Source organism: Anoplolepis gracilipes, unplaced genomic scaffold (assembly GCF_047496725.1).
Source record: "Anoplolepis gracilipes unplaced genomic scaffold, ASM4749672v1 Contig19, whole genome shotgun sequence".
NCBI classification, from domain to species: domain Eukaryota; kingdom Metazoa; phylum Arthropoda; class Insecta; order Hymenoptera; family Formicidae; genus Anoplolepis; species Anoplolepis gracilipes.
The window spans coordinates 8688-31014 of record NW_027328667.1 but is presented as its reverse complement, the minus strand read 5'-3'; the positions used below and the strand labels follow the sequence as shown (position 1 = coordinate 31014).

Below are 22327 nucleotides of genomic sequence, written 5' to 3'. Positions count from 1 at the left end.
TATTATTTTATATTAAAGTAATCAAAATGATATAATTTTGATAGTGCTATTGATATATTGATAAAGTGTGTAACAATTTTTACAATAATAAACTGTTTTAAATAAGACGAACTTTTGAAAAATGTAAACAAACTTCCTTAAACACTTTTAGATTCTGTAAATGTAAATAAAATAATTTTCTTATTGTTAGTTTCAATAGATTTGTAAATATGGTCAAAATCAGTTTCTTCATGTTTCTTTAATTGTTTTATTTTAAAGGTTTAACACAATACAATAATTTTTATAGTATAGAATTTTTGACTAATCATTGAATTATCTGTCCACTTAAATATGTTTACTATAAAATAGAGAGAGATTCCAGTAGTTGTATGTGCATTGAAATACTCTTATCAATCCTACGTTCCATTTCAGATATGTACACATATATCTATAGCATATGTACACATATATCAATAGCATATGTTAAATGTAAAAAAGTATGCAATTTGTAACATGCAACTACATACTTTTTTTTAAAGATAACGATGTAGTTTCCTTACACCAATTGATTTGTCTCATTATTCTATGCATAAAAGTATTAGGGTAAGATTATCGAAAAACAAATATTTTAAAAGATATTTTGTATTTTATGTCAAAATGCTGAAACTTTTAAGTCTTATAACTCGAAAAGTTATTAGTGATAAAATACTTTATCATAGTGTTTTGGAAAGCTCTCGAGGTAAGCTATAAGAATATGCAAAAATATATAGGGTGTCCCATTTAAAAAATTCAAGGCGACCTTTATATGACCTTCAAACGATTATTTAAGGTCAAACTAATGGTACCATCTTATGGCCCCCTCGAAACCATACAACTCTTGTCTGATACATTTTTGTCTGCTGGGCTCAGTTTTCGAGATATTTTACTGTCCAAGTTAAAATGGGACACATTGTATGGGACAAACTGTATACATATTGAAATAGCTTTATTCTTGTGTAATCACTTTTTTGTAATATGATTTATAATATGATTAAAACTACACGTGCGCCTGCTATTACTTCCATTCTCTTAATTCTTTTTTTTTATTTTATATTATATGTATTTTTTATTTTATCATGTTTAATTTATTTTTATGTAGCAAACATTTTAAATAAAATAAATTTTATTAAATTTTAAACAAAATGTGTAAAATGTTAATTTTAATAAAATATATTAATAAAATATTAATACATTTTTTCTATATTTTATGTACAGAGATTTATAAATCGATTAAAGTAATATTACAAAAATATAAATGAACTATCCAAAGCAATATTATATTATCTTGTGTAATGAAAATATATTATTATGAAAAAAATTATTTTATTCTGACTCGCGCAAATAATTAATAATAAAACATACTAAACAAAATACAAAGAAATAAAATCAATAAAATTACATTTTGTCAAAAATTGAAAGCAAATAAAAGTTTACAAACGTATCGTCCGCTAAGGAATTTAAATTAAGGAATTATTTGTGTTTGGCAAGCATAATGTTGGTCGGTGTATGTCGCAACGAGACTACAACATCGCTTGTACCTATCTGACCGGTTCTTGCACCTGACCGGCGGCAACAAATAGGAGAAACGAAATGAAATGTCCGAATCTCTCACCGCCAATTCTTCGCAATATATGTGCACACACACACACACACACACACACACACACACACACACACACACACACACACACACACACACACACACACACACACACACACACACACACACACACACACACACACACACACACACACACACACACACACACACACACACACACACACACACACACACACACACACACACACACACACACACAACGCACGCACGCACGCACGCACGCACACACACACACACACACACACACACACACACACACACACACACACACACACACACACACACACACACACACACACACATATATATATATATATGTATGTATGTATGTGTGCATGTTTATTTATACATGTACATATATATTCTCCTAACTGTATTCTGATAACTGGATATTATATTTTTGAATTATTCAAGGTTTTTCAATTTAAATCAAAATTTCAAACTTGCAACAAATCGAATAATTCAAAACATTGCTTATGTTATCGCGGTTATGTCACATTATTTCGAAATCGGTTGCAAAATCTCTTATTGTAAAACTTATGAGCAAGAGAGTTAAGAATATGCAAAATTTCTTGTCTAAACAATATTTTGGTTTCGAGTATCTTGTTTTGTCATAAAATAATTTTTAAATTATTAATATCTTTCAAACAATTAATATATACATACATAACAACTAATATTTCTATATATTTCAAAAAGTTTCAAAAAACAAAGTCATATTTTCTAATCGTCAATATTATCTAATCTTTTCAGTGTTTATATATAAATAATATAATATACATTTAAACTTTCACTAGCGGATTAACTTTGAATGATTTTTATTTACCCAAAAGTGGCTCATGATGTTAACATCCATTGTTCTAATGATAAGTTTGTCCGGAGTGTCCAGCAATTTCGTTCCCGTAACAATACCCGCATTATTAATAAGTATTGTTACCTAAAAGTAAAAGCACAAAAAAGATTTATTCTTGTCTAAAATAAAATAGGTATTATTTTGTAACACAACAAAAGTTATATATTACAAAAGTTAAAAACGAAAAATAAGGAACTATATGTATATAATATAGTCTTACGGTAAGAACTATATACATATAATGTAATTGTAATGTATTATAATATTATCTTGTATATACACATATATTATGTGTGTATATGTGTTTACTTATATATATGTATGTTTATTCTTTGCAATAATTAGATAAAAACTCATTTTTTAATTATTCAAGATTCATTATTAAACAGAAAGAACGGATAAAATCACGAAAAGATTTCTTTTCTCGCAGATCTTAAAACAAGTCAAACTCACATTTCGATCTAACATCACAATCGTTATGCAGTAATATAGACTTTCACAATGTCATCCGCAGAAAAGTACTCGTTGAATAATGCCTCGTCGAATCGCGAATTATTTGTCTTTTAACAACACATCTTTTTTGCATTCCATTGAATATTTACATACGATCTATTTATATTGTCAAGGTTAATGTACATCTGTACAAATCCTTTCTATTTTTCAACATAAGAATTAAAAAATATATTTTACATAAAAAGAAAATGCTTTTTAAATTAGATATTATTCCTAGACGAGTTTTAAGCAAGAGAAAAGAAAACATCACATATGACTCTCACATATATCTTTCTTTTACTATATGGTTTAACATCGATATAATTTTGGTGAATAAACAATTTTTATCAATATTGTAAATAGAAAAGTTTTAATCAATTTTTGAATGCGATTCAATTAATAAAGTTTAAATATACATTATTATATATTGTTATTATATAGTTTTAGAGTACATTTACGTATCTGAACTCAACAAAATTATATTAATTTCAAACTTTATATATATATATATATAAGATATTTTAATTGAATTTTTCCAGACAAATATCTCGAAAATATGAAAAATATGGAAAAACATTTCACATAAAAGTTGTTTGGCTCGAAAAAAAGAAAAGATAAGGATATTAAATTTGACCTTAAGCGTATGTGCTAGGCGATATGAAAGTTAACCTAATTTTTTTAATGGGCCTCTACCTTAACCTTTTTTTATAATTAATTAATATTTATACTTTAATATTAATTTTATATGTAAATTGAGTTCTCATATTCAATGTAAAAAGTTATAAATTATATGATAGTGAAAAATTGAATAGTTTACAAAACTTTTATACTTTAATTTGATGTAACTTTACACAAATTATGAAATAAATATTTTGTAAAATATTCATTGTCTGGTTAGCTTGCTTCAATATTTGTATGCATAGAATAATAAGAAAAATTAATTAATGTATATGAAGAAAATACATAGTTGTCTTTAAGAAAAAATATGAATTCGCAACGCGTAGCTACATATTTTTTCTTAAATTTTTTCTTATATTAACATTTTAATTTATATATATACAGGTTGTCCGGTAATAATCATCTGACCTTTCATGAGCAGATAGAGTAACTCAAACCGCATAGGAAAGTCCTCCACCATTTTGCGATTTGCGCAATAATTATTAAACTATTAATTAAAAATGCTCTGCATATGAGCGCGCGCCACATATAGCGCTCGGCGTACGCTGAACGTTTTTAATTAATATTATATATTTTAATAATTATTGCAAAAATCGCAAAATAGTAGAGGACTTTTATGTTAAGTTTGACTTGCTCTGTCAGTCCTAGAGAGGTGGGGCGATTATTATCGGACACTTTATATATATATATATATATTATATATATATATGTTAAGTTTGACTTGCTCTGTCAGTCCTAGAGAGGTGGGGCGATTATTATCGGACACTTTATATATATATATATATATATAAAGTGTCCGATAATAATCGCCCCACCTCTCTAGGACTGACAGAGCAAGTCAAACTTAACATATATATATATAATATCGTTCGCTGAGCATTTTTAATTAATAGTTTAGTAATTATTGCGCAAATCGCAAAATGGTGGAGGATTTTTCTATTCGGTTTGAGTTACTCTATCTGCCTATGAAAGGTCGAGCTATTAGCTATTATTGCCGGACACCCTGTATATACGCACACGTATATGTGTAAAACGATTACTAGTAGAATACAACTACATTAATAAAATATTGATGTCAATATTATGTTTACATACACATATGCACACACACGTGCACGTACATACGCATACGCACACATACATATATGCAGGGTGATTCAAAACAACCTGATGTCCTTAAAATGACATATTCTTGAGCAAATTCTGAGAAAATTTTTCCTTTTAAAAAATTTTGTCTTATATATTATATATATATGTATGTATGTACGTATGTATGTACGTATGTATGTACGTATGTATGTACGTATGTATGTACGTATGTATGTACGTATGTATGTACGTATGGACAATGTAGAGTATATTGAGTCTATCTTAATATTTCTATGATTTAGCATCAAAAAGATCACGATTGGTATTCTCTTTCTTTTTCTTTTTTGTTAAATTATTACCTTGCCGATTTCTTCCTTGATGATTTTGGCTTTTTTATATACATCCTTCCGATCGCATAAATCGCAAACATAACCGTAGCACGTACCTCCGACTGCTCGGACCAATTTAATAGTTTCTTCAATGCCTAGAATCAAATAGAAATTTTTAGTACTGCATTTTTGCACTTTGTTTGGCACATATTTCAATAATGATAACTACGTAGTATTTATTGTGTTCATAAAAAAAAATTATATTGTGAAATATAAGTAAAACATTTTAAATTGCAAATTACTGATGCAGAAGAAAAAGAGAAAGGCAGTTTTTCAATATCTCATGAAATCATCGCTACTTTCTTGCTAATTTAGATTTATTCTATTATTACACGCGCGCGGGACAATATTTTATTTTATAAAGAATAGTGATACATCATTACGATCTCTTCAAAACGTTTTTAATTATATATTGCATAAATGTAACAATTATATCTAACGTTAAAAATAATATTCTACATAAATATAAATATTCCACATAAAATCGTGAATAAAATTTATAATAATAATTACTTATAAACTTTGTAAGGATTAATAATTTTCGCAGTTATCTTGTAAAATAATATAATAATTATTTAATTAGAAAGATTCATACATTTCTTTATAATAACATACATTATATTAATATTTTTTATATCTAAGTAATTATTACATTAAAATCTTTTATAAAAAAAAGTACACAAATATATTACCTTTATAAGATAATATGTATAAAATTTAAATATATATAATATATAAATTATATAACATATGCTATGGAAAAATTTTTAGATAGAACATTTTAGCCGTATAACTTCTTTTTCGTTGTCTGCTCGTCTAAATAGCAACTGCTCTCTTCACACACATCTGTTAGATAAAAAATGCTAATGCAATCATTTCTCATGATACTTTCACTCCTCTACAATCGATTTCTCTTAATAATACTTAAAATATATAAGCATTTATTAAGAAATTTTTTGTTTATATTTAAAATACAAAGACGAAAAGGTATAAAAATAGTTATTTAATATTGTTAATAAATTAAATTTGCAATGCATCTGTTTTGAAAATTACGAAAATAACAAAGTTAATTTAAGTCTACACACACACACACACACACACACACACACACACACACACACACACACACACACACGCACGCACGCACGCACGCACGCACGCACGCACGCACGCACGCACGCACGCACGCACGCACGCACGCACGCACGCACGCACGCACGCACGCACGCACGCACGCACGCACGCACGCACGCACGCACGCACGCACACACACACACACACACACACACACGCACGCACGCACGCACGCACGCACGCACGCACGCACGCACGCACGCACGCACGCACGCACGCACGCACACACACACGCACACACACACACACACACACACACACACACACACACACACACACACACACACACACACGCACGCACGCACGCACGCACGCACGCACGCACGCACGCACACACATACGTGTGTATGTGTTGTATATAGTCTTATTATGTCTAAAATTCACGATAAATTTAAAATAATACCATATATTACACAGTACGTTTATAGGACATAATACTCGTTTCGTATCTGACTTTTGTAACGCTTAACCAGTTTGCAAACCTGATTCAGCAGATCAGGTATACCTGTAGACCTTGAATATTGTGCCACTTTTGCTATCGAGGCAGGGTTTACAGTACACTTTACATCGTTTTTCATTAAAAGAAATATCTGAGGACCAAAAAATTAATTTTGTTTAAGATGCAACTTAATTGACAAATATTGAAATGTTTAAAATTAAATACGCAAGTTAAATATGTATGATAGTATATACAACTGCATCTTATTATAGTAAAGCGAGTACTTCAAAGTGAATATTTCAAATATATAATTATAATTATTACATTAAGCACAGCCGTTTATAATTAGCGCCGAAAAAATTGACGTGTTACTTCTAAAATATTTATGAAATAAAAAAATAGATTCTGTGTAAAGCGGTCTTCTGTTGTAACATTATCCAAAAAAGAGATATAAATAATTATACAGAAATCTCAACAGAGAGATTAAATCGATAGATTAAATTATAATTTTATTAGTTTTATTATATTTTTAAATTTAATAGTCACATATATAAGTAGAAAACATAGTAACTCGAAATTGGAAATGCATTGTTAGTAATTATAGTGATATCTACATAATTTTTTTTTACATTAAATAAACATCATCACATTACATCTATATATTGTGGTAGAAATATGAATATCTCATTAGTTAATTTTAGGTATCATTGCTGTCAGTAAACATTGATAGTAATTAAGAATATAATAATGTAACTATTGACATTAACAGTAATTGATTAGAAGGATAATAATAAAAGTTTTTAATTAAAATAATAACTTTTGCTTGACACAATTTGATCTTGTCAAACATTACTAAATATAAGAGAAGTGAATATTTATTTACACCTTGTCTTGATAAAAAAAAAAGATTATTTACTATATATAATTCTACAATATCTTTTAAATCTTTTAATAATTTCCTCATTTTTCTTTTTCTACGAATAGTGCATTCGTGTGCAGATTTGATAAACTGTTAACATAATTAGTAATTACATAATATTAATTGTTAAGATATTCTGTTTTTTACCTGCTTACAAAAGAAATATAACGAGAAAACTAATCGGCAAAGAAATGTGACAACAATGAACTTCAATACTTTGGAGTTATTGATTCCAAAGTAACAGTATGTAAATTACATATCATTTTTAAGAGTGGATATTTTGAAATTCTAAAACTTTTAGGTAATAATTAATATCACAATGTGCACACTCTGTTAAGAGAATTTTTGAGATAGGAAAATTATGTATGCATATTATATCTTTTAATATTAATAATAATATTCGCAAGCTTCACTATACTAATTGTTTCCAAGAAAATATAATGAATATTAATATTATAATACTATTAATATTTATTATATTTTCTTGGAAATAATTAGTATAATGAAGCTTGTGAATATTAATAATAATATTAAAAGATATAATATGCATACATAATTTTCCTATCTCAAAAATTCTCTTAACAGAGTGTGCACATTGTGATATTAATTATTACCTAAAAGTTTTAGAATTTCAAAATATCCACTCTTAAAAATGATATGTAATTTACATACTGTTACTTTGGAATCAATAACTCCAAAGTATTAAAGTTCATTGTTGTCACATTTCCTTGCCGATTAGTTTTCTCGTTATATTTCTTTTGTAAGCAGGTAAAAAACAGAATATCTTAATAATTCAAAGATAATTAATAATAGAGAGAACGATTTTATTTTATTCGTTTAATGTACGCGCGAATTTGATAAACTTCTTAATTTAATTTTTAAAGAACAAAGAGGATTGTAATATATTTTTCTCGAGTTTACATCAACATGTTACAGTAATAATGGCTGTTATTGACAATTCCAATATTCAGAGATTACTAATAAATAATTCTAGATTTTGTTTTTAAAATATAAATTTTTTATATCAAATTTTGTAGGATAAAACATCATAACACGCTTATTTTATTTTATCTTATTTTGCCTTAAACTATTTGTTCTGTAATTCTATAGATTAAATGACATGTGATGTTTATACATATACATATATTGGCATACTTTTATGCATCAGCAAAGATATTTCTTTTCTTAATTTTGTCTATATGAATATTTTTATTAATTATCGATGAATTAGATTAATTTGATGATATATTATGTAACACTATATATATTAGACTACACTATATAATACTATATATACTATACAGTAATATATATTAAATTGTTTTTTTATAAATATTCTGTTACGCGTTTATTTTATATATATATATACACACATATATACACAATATATATATTTATATACAGGAAATCACTCGTACATCCCTTTTATCTCGAAAACAGAGCATTTTAGAAAAAAATGTTTCAGACAAAAGTTATATGGTTTCGAAAAAGAATAAAAAAAAGATATTGTCATTAGTTTGTGTGTGTGTGTACATATACACGCACGCACGCACGCACACTCACAGAGGTGTCCTATTTTTTATGTAGAACAATCAAATATCTGGAAATCTCAGGGTTTAAAAAAAAATGTTTCAGACAAAAATTGTTTGTCTCGAAGGAAGCCATAAGACGGTGTTATATAGAGGTGTTTGTATTATACAATATGTATATATAACTTTTGTATAAAATATTATTTGATATCTTGAACAATTTTTAAATAATTTTCAAAATATATAGAATAAAAATAAAAAGATCAGTCTACATATGATTGGTGGTTTCAACCTTTAGAATTGTGTTTTAGATAGTAATTGAAATTTTCTAAATTCGTCTATTTGTCTCTTCTACATATGTGTAAAGTTTCTAAATTAAAATTAAAATTACAATTTTAATAATAAATTAAAATTACAATTTTCGGGAGGTTTCTTCGTTAGTATTTATGTGTATGTGTTTTATAATTATAAAACTGATAACTAACAATATGTGTGTATATATATATATATATATATATATATATATATATATATATATATATCTTCATAAAGAATTTCTCATATCAATAAATAAAATACAATTAAACCTCAAACTGAATATATTTTTTTGGCACCGTAATCCTGAACGCGTGAGTAACTGAAGTCCGAATTAATTTTTGTACTCCAAAATTACTTAAAAAATTTACACATTTTCTTTTAAGTTGAAACTAAAAGTTTATGTAGTAGAGTTAAAGAAAAATATTTTTAAATACTATATTTTTGTTATTTGTTAGATCAAGATTTGGAAACAGATATTTTATATAAAAATTAATAAAAATTTGAAAAAATAATTTTGAACAAAAAGGCTTCCAGGAACTTTTAGTTCAAAGTTCAAAGTTAACAAAAAGAAATACTATATGTCCATGGCTTTAAAAAAATATAATTATTTGAATGATCGGAAATGGGTAATTGTCAGGTATAAAAAAATGTGTTTTTTCTGAGGAAAAATCTTTTTTAATCTTCAGGTAATTTATTTGAAAGAAAAGTGAAAACAAAATGTAATTTACATTACAATCTACAGTATAAAAATTAATTAATACGTAAAACCCCTATTTGTTGCTTGTTACCATTAACAAAAGATACTGTTAACATGAAAATAAATGAACACAATAGAAATTAAAACAATTTGTTTCTTTTTTAGGGAGATTATCATTGTAAATTTATAACTTATTTTTATAAAAAACGATTAACAGCAAAAAAACAATATTTAAAAAAAAATTTACTTATTCACCCTTTCTTATTTCATATACATAAAGCGAATACGTGGGTCATATGTGTCCGCTTCAGATTTAGATTCACCAGCACTTTGCACTGAATAAACTGTTTAAATTATCCTTTCAGTTATAAGTCCCTTTTGACACAAACTTTTTTTTGGATAAGTTTGCAACCTCGAGATTTTATTAATATTTTTTTAAAACAATGGATTAAAAATGGTACGGACACGAAAGACCCACGTGTTCAGTTTGAGGGTTAAGTATCAATAAATACAATACAATTAAAGTAGTTAAAAGTAGTAAAATTGCAATGCAAGAAAAACTTAGCGCTACTATGAGAATAAACGTTTTTTTAAAATATGAAAAAAAACTTTAACCTAACTGGCAGAAAATATTTATTTGAATATTTAAGAAATGTTACATTACGTTTCGACCCTTGGTTTGGGTCCTCTTCAGATGTACAGTTTCTACAAAAAAATCGAAGTTGTCAAATATACAAAAAACAATGTCCGTGGATAATGCACAATTATAAACCACAACAATGCGAACAAAACACAAAAACCGAAATTATTACCTGAGATAAGTCAATTAAAACATAACATTACAACATAATCATTATTACTAAACGCGAAAACTTAAAGCAAACAATTAATGCTACGTCGAACGTCGACATCTCTTATGAGATGTTCTCCAGAGGCAGAGAGGGATCATACTGACTTTATTATTGTGTCATAGATAAAATTAAGGTTTTCTGTATCTTTTTGAAGGTTAATTGTGTTGTCTGTCATTTTAATGTAAAACATTTCAGCTATCTCTCTCTTTCTCAAATGTCTCTCCGTATGCAAGATTTTTGGATTTTTCCAATCGAAATCATATTTGAATTCGCTTCTATACTTATTAACGACGTTATGGTTACTGGCATGTTTTTTTATGTCGTTATTATGTTCTTTTATACGCACTCCTAAGTGTCTTTTAATTTGACCAATGTAAGACGCGTTACAATTAATACAATCAATCTTGTAGACGACCTCTGTTTTTTCGGTGTTACTAAGTTTGTCTTTACCACGCTTTATTAGACAATCTAATTTTTTGATTGATTTGTAAACAGTATTGAGACCGCACTTTTTTAGTTCGCGCCTTAAATTTTTGCTAAGATGTTTAATATATGGAATAGGGACAACGGATCTGACATCAATTTTATTCGAGTTACGGACAGATGTTTCTGGTAGCTTGCGAGCATTGAGAATTCTCGATCTTTTATTCACATAGTTATTGATAAATTGTAGCTGAAATGTTTTACATTAAAATGACAGACAACACAATTAACCTTCAAAAAGATACAGAAAACCTTAATTTTATCTATGACACAATAATAAAGTCAGTATGATCCCTCTCTGCCTCTGGAGAACATCTCATAAGAGATGTCGACGTTCGACGTAGCATTAATTGTTTGCTTTAAGTTTTCGCATTTAGTAATAATGATTATGTTGTAATGTTATGTTTTAATTGACTTATCTCAGGTAATAATTTCGGTTTTTGTGTTTTGTTCGCATTGTTGCGGTTTATAATTGTGCATTATCCACGGACATTGTTTTTTGTATATTTGACAACTTCGATTTTTTTGTAGAAACTGTACATCTGAAGAGGACCCAAACCAAGGGTCGAAACGTAATGTAACATTTCTTAAATATTCAAATAAATATTTTCTGCCAGTCAGGTCGACGGTTAAAGTTTTTTTTCATTTTTTAAAAAATACCACTGGCGATTAGTAATATTCTGCCTTCTTCTTTTTTTATAATATTTGATTGTACCAATAAAATATTGATTTTATGCTTGATTGACAATTATTAATTGATTTCTTTGGATGGATGGTTTTACTTTTCATAGATATTTCGTTGAAGCTGACAATAGAAAATATTCTTAAAAAAATGGAGTTGCATAGAGAACAATTATAAAGAATCTAGCATAAATTTAAAAGCACCCATGTATGCTATACATCTTCCTTTTTCCATTACTTATGTGCAAGCAATTATTGATGTCTTGTTTGTTTATATATAATATCTTGTCATTAGATCTTTGTACCTCAATAATATCACGAATGCGTTTTGAACTTTCTTCTCCGTCTCATTTGGGATCGCACTTGATTAGTCTCTTTTTTATCTATGCATATTTACCTAACTTTTTAATGTTTAATCATTTCAGAATTATTTCCTTATCTCTAAATCAGCTGATACTAATAGGCGATTTATTAATGATAAAAGCTAAAGACATTAAAAATAACTGAAGGACACATGAATACTTATTTTACAATATCCTAATTTGTTGAAGATGATCTAAAAAAAACCGAACGTTCAAATTAATTAAAGAAGATATCAAAATAAATAATTTGCGTCTTGTTTGGCTCTGATTATCTCATTTATATTTTTTGATATTTAAGAAATATTAGGTAAAAAATAAAATAAGGATAAATAAAGATACTATTATATAGATAAAAATTGATTTAACGCTCTGCGATAAATATGTATAAAAAGGGACTTAAAAAGCCCAACTTTGCCAATATTGATTTCACATTGTGTCAAAATCATCATCCTCTCTATGAATAACTTTCTGAATAAAAAATTTTAGTCATTGCTCATTGTTTACTCAAAAATTATTAATAAATAAAATTTTCTGCAAAGTAAAATTATAACATAAACTGATAATAAAAAACTCAATATTAAATAGAATTTAAATGCGACGTAATATCTATATACGCACATCTATACACACTTATATACACATTTACACATACACATTCATAAAAGTTATAAACACATAAATGTCAGGATATTTATTTTTTACTACATACATATTCCTCTACTTATATTATATCTCGTATTTTCAGGCTATACTTTGAGTATATAATATAAATCTTACTTTGCTATAGAGCGTTCTGCTATTTCAAACAAGCAATCTGATATTTCAAGTTTCTGCCATGATTATGAAGCCTTACGAATGTCTAGTAACATAAGATTCAAAGTAGTTTTTTCTATTAGTTTAATTTCTAATATAATCCTACAACAAAGAATTTAGAATATTAAGCAGTTTGTTTAAAATTGTGCGGATAAATAAAAAATTGTCTATTATTTACTTCTATTTGAGATAAAAATTAGAATTTAATTTCCATATAAAATATAAAGATATATTAAATTTTGAGTTTTATAAATTAAATAAAATTTATTTTATTATTTATTATTTACCTGGAACTCATTAAAATGCTATATAAGATACGTATAATAATGACATAATATTTGTGTTACATTACATGTTATACTTATGAAAGGAAATTACAAATAACGCGTGTGTGCATATTGCATACCTCTATTATGTTACGCTCCTCGTGTTACATTACATTATGATACAATATAAGAATTATATTTATCTCACGTTTGTTGAGATATATACAAACATACTCAAGACATTCTAAAAATATACTTATTACATTCTAGAAAATATTCTCAGTATGTACTGAAAAGCAGGAAAATTCAGACATAGTAACATTCTTGATATAGAGGTATGAATATAGTGACATACTTACTGTTAGTATATCGCAGTATGCATCTCGAATATACTAGAATATACACAATATACTTTTTGGATAGTCAAACATTCTCAGAATTTACACGTGATTCGAAAGCACTGATGATGAGTGATATGGAATAAACTTTATTTAAATTAAATATAAATTATGTTCAATTAAAAAAAAAAAGATATTTAATCAGAACATTGCTAAAATACATATAAATAATTTAGTCATATATAATTTTTTTACAATAATTTTGTTTATAAATTTGTTTACAATAATTAATAAATTACTGTCCTAACTTTATAACTTTTAAATAAACAATGAGTGACAACTAAAATCTTTTCTGAGTTACTTAAGATAACCTTGATTGTATATGTCAAGATTATTAGAAAGAATTACGTTCTTTAATGTATATTTATCTATATATTTATCTACTCCGCTGTTTTTTATATTTCTTTTGTGCATATTTTAAAAATCATGTATCTGTAAGTTAATAATTTTATAAATTATAATCTGAAAGATATTTAAACATTAATAGTCTGCTCATGTTTTATAGTGACCATGAAATTTGGAAGCTCAATTCACCTTACATTTGACGAGACCTTCGATCACATCTTCACTGCAATTTTTACTAATCATCAATGCTTCCTGAACACTTTCAATTTCGTGGCCTTCATTTATATGATTTCATTATACGTGCGCGCATACGTGAAATGATTTTTTTCAAGAGATATTATCAGTGATGAAGTAACAATTTCAAATTATTTACAGCCTATTTACATTTTACATTTTATTTGACTTGTTACAGCATTACGTGAGGCTCTCAACAAATTTTTATCTCTTTTAATATTTCTTTCATTGAAAAGGATAAAATAGTAATGATTTGATCCGAATAACCGCAAAATTATTGCGACAAAAGAAGATTCTTATAAATGTTTTATGATAGTTATACAAATATGCATTGTGCTTTGTTTCTTAAGATTTTATAGTTTTAACTTTATTGGACCCACATACATGTATTTTAATTTGTCAATATAATGATTTTCTTAAGCGTTTACTTCTATTGTATGTGTGTAAGGAAAAATTAATGTCTAATATTCTTCTAAATCGGATCTCTACACACACACCCACACGCACACACGCACACACACACACACACACACACACACACACACACACACACACACACACACACACACACACACACACATACACACACGCATCACACGTATACATATATATGTATATAGGATGATTCTTTTAATTGCCAAACAAATACAGAGAGAGAGAGAGAGAGAGAGAGAGAGAGAGAGAGAGAGAGAGAGAGAGAGAGAGAGAGAGAGAGAGAGAGAGAGAGAGAGAGAGAGAGAGAGAGAGAGAGAGAGAGAGAGAGAGAGAGAGAGCAGCAGCAGCAGCAGCAGCAGCAGCAGCAGCAGCAGCAGCAGCAGCAGCAGCAGCAGCAGCAGCAGCAGCAGCAGCACGCACGCACGCAGAGAGAGAGAGAGAGAGAGAGAGAGAGAGAGAGAGAGAGAGAGAGAGAGAGAGAGAGAGAGAGAGAGAGAGAGAGAGAGAGAGAGAGAGAGAGAGAGAGAGAGAGAGAGAGAGAGAGAGAGAGAGAGAGAGAGAGAGAGAGAGAGAGAGAGAGAGCACGCACGCACGCACGCACGCACGCACGCACGCACGCACGCACGCACGCAGCAGCAGCAGCACGCACGCACGCACGCACGCACGCACGCACGCACGCACGCACGCACGCACGCACGCACGCACGCACGCACGCACGCACGCACGCACGCACCACCACACACACACACACACACACACACACACACACACACACACACACACACACACACACACACACACACACACACACACACACACACACACACACACACACACACACGTATACATATATATGTATATAGGATGATTCTTTTAATTGCCAAACAAATACATATCTCTAAAACCATGGACAATACGGAAAAATTGTTCCATATCTTTTATGGTGTTTATGTTTTTAGAAATATTTACCTAGAGCGATTAAAATGAATCACCCTGTATATGAGTAGCTCAAATGTTAAGTCCAAAAAACTATATGCTATAATATATTACTATAAGTACATACATAAAAAAATGATTTAACCTAACTGATTCATCTTGAAAACCATATATGTAATGCTACTATATTGTTAACAGCATTACGGTGCGGACGATATTCGTCTCTCGCTCTAGAGCAGAATAACTGTGCAATATGTACATACATGTGTTGAAACCGAAATTAGGAATGCGTCCAATAAGCCACGATATACAAACGTGGCGCATGCGTAGAACAGTTAAATCGTCTGCTACCCAGATAGCCAAATGTTCCGATTTTGCAATCATGTTGCCGATAACTGTTGCAGCAACTAATTTTGAAAAACTAGGGACAAGGTGCGACAGCATTATGCTTGTCGGGTTGAGCTCACGTGATTTCTAATTATCAGAACAACAAACTGATAGCAATATGGTAACATCGATTGCTGTCAGCAAACAAGAGACTTGACAACAACTTGATGACAACCTATATTCATCGATTTGTCATCGTGATTAACCGCATTGATAATGTGATGATAATTTGTCAGGGGATCAATCATGTAGTTTTTGTTTTAGTAAGACAGAAACAAAAAAGTTAAAAATTTTTATTAATTAAGCATTCAAGGATAAGAAATTTTAACTTTTCGTTTCTATCCAGACAACATTATGTCGTTTTAAAGACGTCTAAAAGACATTCTAAAATTGCTAAGACATCTTAAAAAATGATCAGAAAAACGTATTTATGACGTCTTTAAGACGAATAATCTTTACTTATTTGGATAACTTACCCGAAATGTTATAATTTTATTTATTTGAATAGAAACTATCCAAAATGAAATTGATCGAAATGATTGTTACAATAATCTTATTAGTCGCGCTTTTATATATTTTTGGTAACTCAATTTTAAATACGAGATAGATACCTCATGCAGCGTTGCATAGCGGTAAGAAAATGAACTTTTTTTTGTCCGGAAAGACATCTTTTAGTCAACTTTTTGCTTTGTCGGGAAAACAACTATCAAAAGATGATGTAAAGATATTTTTTTTAAGTTGCCTTTTCGATAAAGCAAAAAAATGTATTATAGACATCTTTCAGATGGCGTCTTAAATTAAATGTTTTTTAGACGTTTTTAAAACATCTTCAAAATTTCATAAATTAATTGTTTGTAATATGTTCTCATGTTGCTGAATTCAGTAGCGCGTTTTAATTCGATGTCAGCAAACGTACAACAAACTTATAACAACTCATGCATTGCATTAGTTTGTTTTTAATGATCAATCACGCTTGGCTATCTGGGTATATGTGTCTCTTTGGCGTGTCTTTTGTCTCTTTTCCTCTTATGGATGTTAGCAACATAGTAGTATTACATATATGTTGAAAACAAACGAATTCAGTTAAGTTATACTGGTTGATAAATGATAGATCGCATAGTCTATATTCTTCAAAGTTTGTATTAATTCGAAATCGAATTTGAGTATTTGTATTATTTGTAAGTCCAATATAAATACATAAGTATGTATGTGTGTTTGTGTAATTATTATTATATATTTATAATTAGAAGCATTTTATAATTAAGAGAATCAAATTTCTTTGTATTATATAATATTTATATGATGATTTGTGTATAATTATTAGATTTTATTATAGTTATTAGGAGTAATAATTCATTACGTATAATAATTCATTGCGACTTGTTTGTCTTACAATATCTAGTAGTTTCTTAAATATATCTTTCATTCTATATATTTTTCATGTGACATCAAATGTATAAAATTTGACCATAATTCTGTTACAAATTAGATATTTAAAATTTTTTTCGATTTATTTTACTTTTTAATCTCACCGTTTTTATTTATATCCCAAACGATGACAATAGCACCCAAGTTGGCCAGCCTAAGGGAGAGAAGTCTGCCCAATCCACCACCACCTCCTGTCACGAGAGCGATTTCGCCATCTATACTTTTCATTTTGTACCTTTTGGGAATAAATGACCTGATAACACCCTTCAATATTGCAATAATAGACAATATTAGGAAGCCAATCACTTCCCCGATTGAACGTAAATATGTCATAATGATGTACACGTATCCTATGCGCAGGTATAGTATCGTGTAAATCCGACTTGATAGTTATTAATTAAACTCCCTATATTTTTTTGTGAACAATTGATCACTCAGATGACATTTTTTAAGCTGGAACGTTTTAACATTATATAAAGATCAACTTAAGTCACGTAATGAAGGCCGAACATGCCGACTTAAAAGCATTATCTGAAACACGTATCTGAAACATAGAAACATAAAATGTCTTTATAATAAAATAGTATATAACATTTTTTAATAGTATAATAGTATAAAATATACTTTATTTAAAGAATATAAAATATACTTATTTATAATTGTATAAAACATATATTTATTTTTTTCTTGATGTACAAAAACAAATTATATAGTTATTTGTATTTATATAATACTTAACATTTTTCTAAAATGATCAGAAAATAGAAACAAGAGTTTTTTTATTATTTATTATTTTCTTGATCTTTATACACAGTAAGTCATTAGCAAATGCCTTTTAAGATATTTTCATAAATATTAATTTTACATAAAAATGTTTCAGACAAAAGTTGTTCGACTGGAAAGAAGGAAAAAGATAGAGTTCAATCTTTTGTATGTATCAAAGTTACGTAAAGGTCAACCTAATCTTCTTAAATGGAACTATCTTCATTTTTTAAATATAAATCGATTTCTCGCAGTATTTTGAGTAAAAAGTTATAAGGGTATGATAGCAAAAATTGAATAATTTATTTTCAGATTATTATTTGCGATATTTTATTTTGAGATATTTTAATTCGACAAAACTTTACACATAAACTGAAATATCTCGTAAAATATAATTTTTTTATTATCTTGCCTCTCTCTCTCTCTCTCTCTCTCTCTTTCTCTCACTCTACTTTATGCATAGAATAATAAAAAGAATATATATCAAGTACTTAATGTAAAGAAAATGTATAATTATTTTAAAAAAATATATACAGCTACTCATTGCAAATTCATATTTTTTATTATGTATGTATATATGCGAATGAGCGTATGTATATAAGTGTGCATATGCATGCGAGTGTATGTTTTTTATATTAAAAAAGAATATTTTTTTTTATTTTAATGTATTATATTTTAATGAAGTAATTGTTTTAACTTTAAATTTTTAATTTTTAATTAACTGTACTGTTTTTATTAGTTTATATGTATATGTAATTTTATTATATATAAATAAAAAAATATCAAAATATATTATTACATTATTATTATTTATATCTACATCTGTATATAAATTAAATAAATATATATAGAGTACTATAAAGAATAAAACAATATATTACATTAATGTATTAGTCTGCGCAAAATATGACAAAAAATGTAATACACACAAACACACTTTTTTACATCTATCTATTTTTTATATCTATCTATGATACCTTTTTTATATCATTATTTCTCGAAATGCTACTAATATATGTCAAAATATAAATATATGTACAACACATAAATACTCAACAGGACTTAAAACAATTTTCAGACGACACAGACATAACACAAAGATTCAAAGCATTTTTATATAAACATTGTCATTCATGTTGTTGAAATTGACTGTGGTAAAAACAAAATAATAATTAATAAATTAACTATAATGATAAAAATAAACTAAGAATAATAAATTAAAATCGGCAATAGAGAGCAAAAATGTGTCATGACAAACGGAATAGGTAAAAAATTAACGAATGATCAAATAAATGAATGATAAAAATAAAAATATATATGCGTAAGCGTGTGCATGTGCACATGCATGTGCGTGTGTGGTGTTTAGTGTGTGATGTATGGTATGTGGTGTGTAGTGTGTGGTGTGTGGGGTGTGGTGTGTGGAATGAGGTGTGTGATGTGTAGTGTGTGGTGTGTGGTGCGTGTGCGTATACGTGTATTTGTGTATGTGTGTGAATTATCGCGTCATCTATAGAAATTTTACTTTTTCTTTTTTTATTGTTTGTTGTACAAAAAATTTTATTTATTTTTCGTTTAACATTTTTTGTTGAGTATTTTTTCAATTGCTTATTATTTATTATAGGTAATTTAGATTATATCTTTTTTATACGAGATTTTTTAGTTAACTTAGAATTAACTTTTTTTAAATAGATTTTGATAGATTTTAGTTTAAATTAATCTCTCTCTCTCTCTCTCTCTCTCTCTCTCTCTCTCTCTCTCTCTAATTCTATATAATTAATGATATAACATATTCATTAAGAGATAATTGTAATCAAATTAACTAAATAAAATATATAGTACATATTTCTTCTGAGATATTCCAAAATGCAATAAATCAAAATTATTAAGAGTTTTTCTTTTGTAAATTTTAAATGCAGAAAGTGGAAAGGATTGCAATAAGTTGATTTCTTAAAGATAAAATATTTTGAATTGCATCACGTATACGGAGTACGTTCACGTTCTACACATGTGTAAACCACAAATTTTTCTACTGCTGAAATCGTAAATGATAATACTTTAAGTGAATCTTGTTGTAAAATTGATTGATTTTTATTATATAAATTACTTATTTTCAATGCTACAGTTTTTTTTATATTATGGTTTACTAATTATAGATTATCAAATTCATAAACTGATTTTTTTCTATAATCTTAATTTTATAATTAATATTATATATATATATATATATGTATATATATATATATATATATATATATATCGGATATTTATGGGCATCCTGTATATATATACAGGATGCCCATAAATATCCGAGCAAATATCTCAATTGGTTGATCTATAATAGTTGAAGTTACAAGAATATATAATAAGAGAAATTATCACTTTGAATCTGTTAAAATAAATTCATGTAAAATAATTTCTTTTTATTGACCTTTTCGAATAAAGTTTATTTTTATTTTTTTAATAGAAGTAATTTTTTTATATAAATCGATTCCTTACAATATTCTGTGTAAAAAATTAAAGAGCTATGATAAGCTAACCTAACCAAAAGTTCAATAGTTTATAAGAGATTTCATCTTTAATTTAACATAATTTTACGTAAATTATGAAATATCTAGTAAGATTTTTTGATTATCTTGTCGATACTTTTATGTACAGAATAATAAGAAGAATCAAATGGTGTAAAAAAAAAAAAAAACAATAATTGTCTTAAAGAAACAGTACGTAATTGCAAATTTATATTTTTTCTTTAAGAAAAGTATATGTTTTTTTCACACTAATTGATTTCTCATTACTCTGAGCATAAAAATGTTGAGGTAAGATAATCGAAAAATATATATTTTACGAGATATTTTTCACAATTTATGTAAAATAATATCAAAGTATAAAGTCTCGTAAACTATTGACTTTTTGGCCTTCTACTTAATTTCTTAAAAAATAAAGTTGGTCTTCATAATTTGAAAAAGTCAAAAGTAAAAAATTTTTGTGTACTTTATAGCAGATTCAAAGCGTGCAAATTTCTCTTATTAAGCTTTCTTATAGCTTGTACCAGTTGTGAGATATTTGTTCGGACATTTATAGACGGACATCCTGTATATATATATATATATATATATATATATATATATATATATATATATATAAGCCTGTGTGTGTGTGTGTGCGTGTGTCTGTAATTTTAAATTATATCTAACTTTATTCAGAAAAAAATTAATTTTCGTACTAAAAATAAGAATTATAATAATTAAATGTAAAAAATAAGATTACGTAAAAAATACAATGATTTTATTTAAAATATTAATTCTAATGGCACATCTTCTTACCTTTTAATAATAAACAAATACGAGGTCACATTTGCATAAATAGAAATGCAAACGTTATCAGAAAAATATCTATTAATTCACGCACGCGCGTATGAACATATTCGTATTTACACGATACAAGACGTAAAAAAGTAGCAAGTCCTCCCGGCACTACGGTCGTTGGTATACTAAATGGAACGTGTTGCTTCGGTTGCGCCTTCACTTCAGACTGATCGCCGAACCAGCGAGAACGTATCTATATGTATATGTATGTGTATTATGTGAAGGTACCTCCAGGATTTAGTCTGAGCACGCGTACGTTGCTATTATATTGCTATTCAATGATTGATGTACAAAACAATAAAAAAGCCTTTTCTTATGTTTATACTGACGTCACAATAAATGTTATTGATATTAAAGAATAAAAAATAAATGCTTTACAATGCAAATCAATAACAATACATAGAATTT

At 27.7% G+C, this 22327-nt stretch overlaps 1 protein-coding gene across 2 annotated transcripts in view; it reads right to left on the bottom strand.

Annotated features, from left to right (window-relative positions):
* The window catches only part of LOC140675531 (short-chain dehydrogenase/reductase family 16C member 6-like), a 37932-nt gene extending 15874 nt beyond the window's left edge, over positions 1-22058 (bottom strand). The window contains exons 1-4 of one of the 2 annotated variants that reach the window (XM_072910126.1): positions 21878-22056; positions 17900-18339; positions 5111-5235; positions 2466-2576 (exon numbers count right to left, since the gene is read on the bottom strand). In XM_072910126.1, the coding sequence (XP_072766227.1) occupies positions 2466-2576; positions 5111-5235; positions 17900-18128 (465 nt within the window). In that variant the 5' untranslated portion in view covers positions 18129-18339; positions 21878-22056. Of the gene's footprint in view, positions 1-2465; positions 2577-5110; positions 5236-17899; positions 18340-21877 lie in introns of both variants that reach the window. The other variant, XM_072910127.1, reaches the window with a different exon arrangement.
* Positions 22059-22327: the final 269 nt, after the last annotated feature.